Source organism: Carettochelys insculpta, chromosome 4 (assembly GCF_033958435.1).
Source record: "Carettochelys insculpta isolate YL-2023 chromosome 4, ASM3395843v1, whole genome shotgun sequence".
Classification (NCBI taxonomy): domain Eukaryota; kingdom Metazoa; phylum Chordata; order Testudines; family Carettochelyidae; genus Carettochelys; species Carettochelys insculpta.
In genome coordinates this window covers 109,709,316-109,716,437 of record NC_134140.1, presented here as the reverse complement: position 1 = coordinate 109,716,437, position 7,122 = coordinate 109,709,316, and the positions used below count along the sequence as shown (strand labels likewise).

Sequence of the window (7,122 nt, the reverse complement as noted above, 5' to 3'; positions counted from 1 at the left end):
TTGAGTTGTGTAATATTGACTTATATTTGTTTTTTGTGAGAGATAAGTCTTGAATGTACCCTCTGGAACTGACTATTGCTGAATGCAAAAAACAGTGCTGCTGTTTACACAACTTGAGGATTAGTCTCACTGTAATCTTGTTTTAATTTTTTTTAACTGTCTTTCCTGAAGATATTACACATAAACACACACACCTCCTAGAACTGGAAGGGACCTCTGGAGGTCATCTAGTCCAGTCCCCTGCCATCTTGGCAGGATAAAGCACCATCCCTGACATCTATTTGCCCCAATGCCTAAATGGCCTCCAGGATTGAGCTCACAACCCTGGGTTTAGCAGGCCAATGCTCAAACCACTGAGCTATCCCTTCCCCAAAGGCTAGCAACTAGGCACCACTGAGAGCTGAACCCAGGATTTCCTGTTTACAAAGTAGGTGCTTTAGCCAGCTAAGCCATGTTACACATTCCATGTTATTTACTAGAAGATGCATAGTAGAGAATTTGGTTTGCAGAACTACCTACTTCAAGCACCTCTGTAATTGTTGTTTGATAGACATTAACACACTCCATAATAATAATACCCGCTATATTGGCACAGTCCTTCCAAAACTGTTATGAAATGTTCCCTGAAAAGGGAAGAACAGTGGAATGGTAAATGAGGAGGCTTTGTGGGGTGGGGATAGGGAGGGATGGGGGTACACAGAGCCTCTGGATGGTGAGAGTGAATGGGTGATCCTGGCGTAAGGGATGAGGATGTGAGTGTTGTAGGGAGTCTTAGAAATGGACCAGGATGGGATAGTGACACAAAGGGAACATGTAGGATGTAATGGAGGGTTGTGAGGAGCTTCTGGCCTATAGTAGACTGAACTCACTTACTGCACAACTAGTGTATTTGTAATCTTACTATGTATTTTAGAAATGTGCATCTGTGTCTCCGTCTGTGAGTCTGTTTGTTCAAGAACTCCTAAATAGTAAGAGGTAGGACTACCAAATTTGGTGTGCAGCTTCCTCTTATAACTTGACCACACCTTATCTTGCTTTGTACCAGGATCATGGAATGTGCATGGAATGTGACTTTTTGTACCAAACAGAAAGTGAGGGGTCTGGTAGCAGGAACAGTTATGCTTATGAATGACCACATGGGGGAAGCAGGACCCCAGTGAGCAGTTGCTGGCTGGCAGCATGGCCCCTGCCACCCTGGCCTGCCCCAGGGAGCAGCTGCTAGATACCATGTGGCCCCTGCTGTCTTGGTCTGGCCCTGGGTAGTGCTGGTGGGTGGTCTGCACGAGCCCCACTGCCATGTGCCACATGTGGGGAGAAACTGGTATGTGGGGTGCCTCACCAGCTCCCTCCACACCCCTCCCGCCTGCACTGGCCCTGGACCTGGGCAATGCCAGGCAAGTTTTTTAATTTAGCTTCATAATTTTTTACTTTGGACTCCTTGCTGCCCTCTGTACTCCTAAGAGATTTTGGCTGCTGTTAACATTGATAGCTTTTTTTGACACGATAACGAGACTCGTAGATAAGGGAGAAGCAGTGGATGTGGTATACCTAGACTTTAGTAAAGCATTTGATACGGTCTCGCATAATCTTATCGACAAACTAGGCAAGTCCAACTCAAATGGGGCTGCAATAAGGTGGGTGCATAACTGGCTGGCTAATCGTACCCAGAGAGTAGTTGTTAATGGTGCTCAATCCTGCTGGAAAAGCATAACAAGTGGGGTTCCGCAGGGGTCTGTTTTGGGACCAGTTCTGTTCAATATCTTCATTAATGATTTGGATATTGGCATAGAAAGTGCGCTTATTAAGTTTGCAGATGATACCAAGCTGGGAGGGGTTGCAACTACCTTGGAGGATAGGGTCATAATTCAGAATGATCTAGATAAATTGGAGAAATGGGCTGAAGTAAACAGGATGAAGTTTAATAAAGATAAATGTAAGGTGCTGCACTTAGGAAGGAATAATCTGTTTCACACATACAGAATGGGAAAAGACTGTCTAGGAAGGAGTACAGCAGAAAGGGATCTAGGGGTTCTAGTAGATCACAAGTTAAATATGAGTCAACAGTGTGATGCTGTTGCAAAAAAAACAAACATGATTCTGTGATGCATTAGCAGGTGTGTTGTGAACAAGACACGAGAAATCATTCTTCCGCTCTACTCTGCGCTGGTTAGGCCTCAGCTGGAATATTGTGTCCAGTTCTGGGCACCCCAATTCAAGAAAGATTTGGAGAAATTAGAGAAGGTCCAGAGAAGAGCAACTAGAATGATAAAAGGTCTGGAGAACATGATTTATGAAGAAAGGCTGAAAGAATTGGGCTTGTTTAGCTTGGAAAAGAGAAGATTGAGGGGGGACATGATAGCGGTTTTCAGATATCTTAAAGGGTGTCATAAGGAGGAGGAAGAAAATTTGTTCTTCTTGGCCTCTGAGGAGAGAACAAGAGGCAATGGACTGATGCTGCAGCAAGGGAAGTTTAGGTTGGACATTAGGAAAAAGTTCCTAACTGTCAAGGTGGTCAAGTACTGGAATAAGTTGCCAAGGGAGGTTGTGGAATCTCCCTCGCTGGAGATATTTAAGAACAGATTAGATAGATGTCTATCAGGGATGGTGTAGATAGTGGTCGGTCCTGCCGTCGGGGCAGGGGACTGGACTCGATGGCCTCTCGAGGCCCCTTCCGGTCCTAGTGTTCTATAATTCTATAAAGTTTACGTAAAGCAGCTATCACATTAACTTTGCCTGATTTTACCTGTGTGACTTAACTATCAGTACTGTAAAATTGTAAGAGTTTACTGATGCAAGATTTACATGTAACTGAATTAGGCCTGATCTATGCTTAAAATTTAGGTCAGCATAGCTACAGCAGTTGGAGTTGTGAAAAACCTACATGCAGCATCATAGGTGTGCTGCACTTACCCCAGTGTAGACCATTTACTAGTATATGGTAGTCTGCATCTATCTAAATTGCCCTATTTCATAATCCTGTTAATTTATAATAAGTATCCCCTACCACCTTCCATTTTGCTGAAGTAAGGATTTGGTGCAAAAAGGAAACTTGACAAGTTGTATTCATTCTCTGTCATAGTAAAAGCCAGGAAAATACTTGGTACATAAGTACCTGGAGTTCTGCTATCCCAAACAAAAATAAGGAAGGCACAGAACAAGTTAGGGAACTGGGAGAAACTAATGATTTGGATTTTAGTGATGTGTGAGGAAGCGTAACTTATAAAATTGTATAAATAAGTGAGCACGCCATCTGCATAAGGTGACTGTAGCATTATTGCATGGAATAGCTCTTCAGAGATGAGTATTCTATAGAACCTTTTTCCTGTGCCTTGTTAATAAATCTGATCAAGTGGTCTTTTGGTCTTTTACCATATATCTTATAATGAAATAATAAACCAAACAGTGAATAAGCAATCAACTATATCATTTACGAACAAGATGGCAGCAATGTCTGTGGCAGAATGCTAGGAATAAGGGGATTTCAATGTTGGTGGGGTCCTTTCAAAAAGGACCCCCGTGTAGATGAGCTGTGTGGGAAATTTAAGGTGGGGGGTGAGGGGTTCAGGGCCAAGGGATGGGATGAGATGTGTGTGGTGGGGAGATTCCGGAGAATGGGGGATGGGGGGTTGTTCCCTCTGGTTTTTTTTCATCCATGAGTGATGAGTTTTGTCTTGTGTACCAGTACCGAGGCAGGTGATGTGTGCCACCATGGCACCGTGCCCGTCAGTTTCTAATGGAGGTGTCTTTAAAGCAGGTGTGTGCACACACACCAAGAGGGAAGGGGAAGCCCAGCCACACACGTGTGTGCATCCCCACAGGGAAGAGGGGAGACCAACCACATACACACAATAGCAGGGTTCAAGAGTGGAAATTACCACCCAGCCAGCCCTTCAAAGGAGCCAGAAGATCCCAGCCACCCTTGAACGGCTGCATGGAGTAGTTCACACGGGCTGCAGCCATGTTACCACCTCTCTGCCAGCTTGGGAGGGGGCCTGAAGTGTGACTGCCCTCAGCCCTTCCTTCCTCAGTCCAGCCCTGCTGGAGGCATGGAACTGGGCCTTCTCCTGCCTTAACCCCTCTCAGCCCCAAACCTGCCCCCCCATCCCCAGGATTTACCTGCCTGAGATGATGAGCTCTGCACACCGCTCCTCCAGGGCCACTGCCTACCCTGTCACCTCTTTTGCAGCTCCGGCAGGGCAGCCTTAGAGTTCCCCCGCATGCCACCCATGGGTGGCTCCCTGCCGCTGCTGCTACCTAAACAAAACAACCCAGTTGTAATGGCAGGCTTTGTTTAAGTGGCTGCAGCCTCCAGAACCGCAAGAGGAGTCAGCAGCAGCAGCAGTGCTCAGAGATACAAGTGGCTCCTTGAAGAGCCATGGGTTGCTGATCCCTACCTAGCCTCTCTTTGTCAGAAGCTGGGAATGGGGGACTGGGAGTTGGTCATTTGATGCTTATCTGGTCTGTTCATTTTCTCCTGAGGCACCTGCCATTGGCCGCTATCAACAGACAGGATACTGTGCTAGTCATCCCTTTGGTCTGACCTAGTATGGCTGTTCTTGTGAACTCAGCAAACATCTCGATAATGCTTGTCATGTAAAATCAAAGATACTTAAATTTGCCTAGTCTTATTTGTTATTTTCAAAACATAACAGCTGTAAGGGCTTGAGCCTGAACCTGTGTGTATGCAGAACTCAGGCCCTAATGGCTTTTACTTAAATTGACAGCCTCAAAAACCTGCCTCCTAGATCTCGTTATTATTGGCTGGAAGAAAATTACAATTATAAATGATCATAATTTTCCTCAACAACAAGAAGTCCTGTGGCACCTTATAGACTAGTAGATATTTTGGAGCATAAGCTTTCATGGGCAGAGAGCTGCTTCATCTCCACTCATGCATCTGACAAAGCCGGTCTTTGTCCCTGAAAGTTTATGCTCCAAAATATCTGTTGGTCTGTAGGTGCCATAGGACTTCCTGTTTTTGAAGATACAGATTACCACAGCTACTCCTCTGATAATCTTCCTTGCATGCACATACTATACATGATTATAAATTATTGCATTTAAAGCTTATTTCTTGAGTGGCCTGAAGTCCATGGCAATTGAAGGAGCTTTAGTGCCTTTGCTATCCTACAAGAAAGTATCACCTATCAAATAAGGGGCTTATTTGTGTTTATTGGACCTTAGGACTTCCACCCACACTAGTTAGCCTAAACTTACTGTTGTTATAGGTCACAGCATCCATCTTACTGGGAGGCATGGTATTACCATAATCAGTAATGACAGTTATATAACTGTTGCATGAAATAACATTTTAACTCTGCCATTGCACTTGTCATCTTGGGCAGCTGCTTCTTTGAGTCGACCACTGGCACATTCCACTAGTACAGGGGTGAGCAAGCTTTTTACACCCTGCCCCACTTTTCATCCCTGCAGTTAGCAGGGCCCCCTGCCCTTCCCCCAACCTGTCTAATGTAATCCAAACTGATAGAGATTTCAGTTATGTTCATATGGGGGGGGTGGGGGAAAAACTTTCTGCACGTGTAAGAAAATATGTATGTAGAATGTAAAAACTATTAATTGGTAGATAAACATGAAGACATAAAAACAGTAATGTACTTCAACATTTTAAATGAGATGGCTAAGCCTGAGACTTAGCAGCTGATCATACTGCACCCCCTTTATGAAAATTCGTGCCCTCCAGGGGGTCTCCCCTCCACTTTGTGCATGCCTGCCCTAGCAGACCGTTTTGAACATGCAGGGAGGAGGGGAATGTGTGGGGGAGGGGAACGGGGGTTATGTAGGGGACTTGGTGCTGTTTCAGCCTTTGAAGACTGTAGGTAGCTAGTTACTCTTCTACATACTTTGTTTTATCTGACTCCCTGTGCCCTGCTTGCCCCTCTTCTCATCTGATTTGCCCACCTTGATTACAATTTTTCTGCTTTGCCAGCCTTGATAACTATTTTTTGTTCTCTGTGCCTTAAATATTGAGTCTGTTCTGGTATGGCTAAGATCTGAAGTGGGTCTGTCCTACAAAAGCTCACCACCTAACCAATTATTTTGTTAGTCTTCGAAGTGCTACTGGACTGCTTTTTTATTCTAACTTGGTAGTGGCAATTTGAAAGGTGCCCGCTTCCCCCAGAACCTCATTCACTTTATGAAGGTGATAAAATCTTTAAAAATCAAAACCAGGCCCCCTATATATGCAGTCATCTCTTTCATGAAATGACATGGCTGCACTGACCCTTGTCTCCAGCTGGAGGAAACCTGCCAGCCAGGGCTTCTCAGTCCAGGAAAGAGATTGGAAAAAGCACCAGACTTTATAGTGCAAGGGACAAGGGTTACTTATGTGTTGCACATTTTGCCTTTGATGCTCTACAGGGTGATGATGGAGGTGGGGAGTTGGCATACCATGCCTTCAGAGGGGGAGCACTGGCCTCTTGGGCTGGGTGCCTGCTGTGGCTTTTGCGCAGGGTGCTGGGTGGGATGCCCACAGCTGGTCAGGGGCTGCTGTGGGTGGCTCTTGCCCAGGGTGCTGGGCGGGATGCCCCAGGCCAGGCAGGAGGTGCTGGGGGTGGGTGGCTCTGGCCCAGAGCGCAGAGCGGGCTGCCCCAGTCTGGTCAGCGGGTGCTATGGGGGAACTCTCAGTAGTGCCCGCGCGGTCGGGGCGGCGGGGGGCCAGTGCAGCACGTCGCTGGGTCGGCCCCGCCTTGCAGCTAGCAAAGGCCGCCGCCGGAGGCCCCGGGCGGGCGCAGGGAGAGTCGGCGGCGGCGCGGCCCCGCCCTGCCTATGACACCGCCCACCCGCTCGCTGCCTCGCCAGCTCGCAATGGCCTTCGCCACGCGCCGCTTCGCCTCCTCTGGCGCCGCCACTGCGGCCGCCAAGAAGCTGATCGTGAAGCATGTAACCGTGATCGGGGCCGGCCTGATGGGCGCGGGCATCGCCCAGGTGAGCGCCGGGCCGGAGGGGGCCTGGCCAGGCAGCCCGCACCCTGAGCCCGCGCTGCCCGCGCCCTCGGGGGCGGGTTGTTCACGCTGGGAAGGCCCGGGCGGGCCCCCTTGAGCTTCGCGGGGCGCGGCGGGTCCCTCTGCGCGCCCGGGTCACGTGGGGCAGCGCCGCGCCTCC

At 47.9% G+C, this 7,122-nt stretch overlaps 1 protein-coding gene across 1 annotated transcript in view; it reads left to right on the top strand.

The window, feature by feature from the left end:
* The first annotated feature begins 6,787 nt into the window (after positions 1–6,787).
* The window catches only part of HADH (hydroxyacyl-CoA dehydrogenase), a 32,696-nt gene continuing 32,361 nt past the window's right edge, over positions 6,788–7,122 (top strand). The window contains exon 1 of the mRNA XM_074993464.1: positions 6,788–6,945. Coding sequence (XP_074849565.1) covers positions 6,826–6,945 — 120 coding nt within the window. The 5' untranslated portion in view covers positions 6,788–6,825. The remainder of the gene's footprint in view (positions 6,946–7,122) is intronic.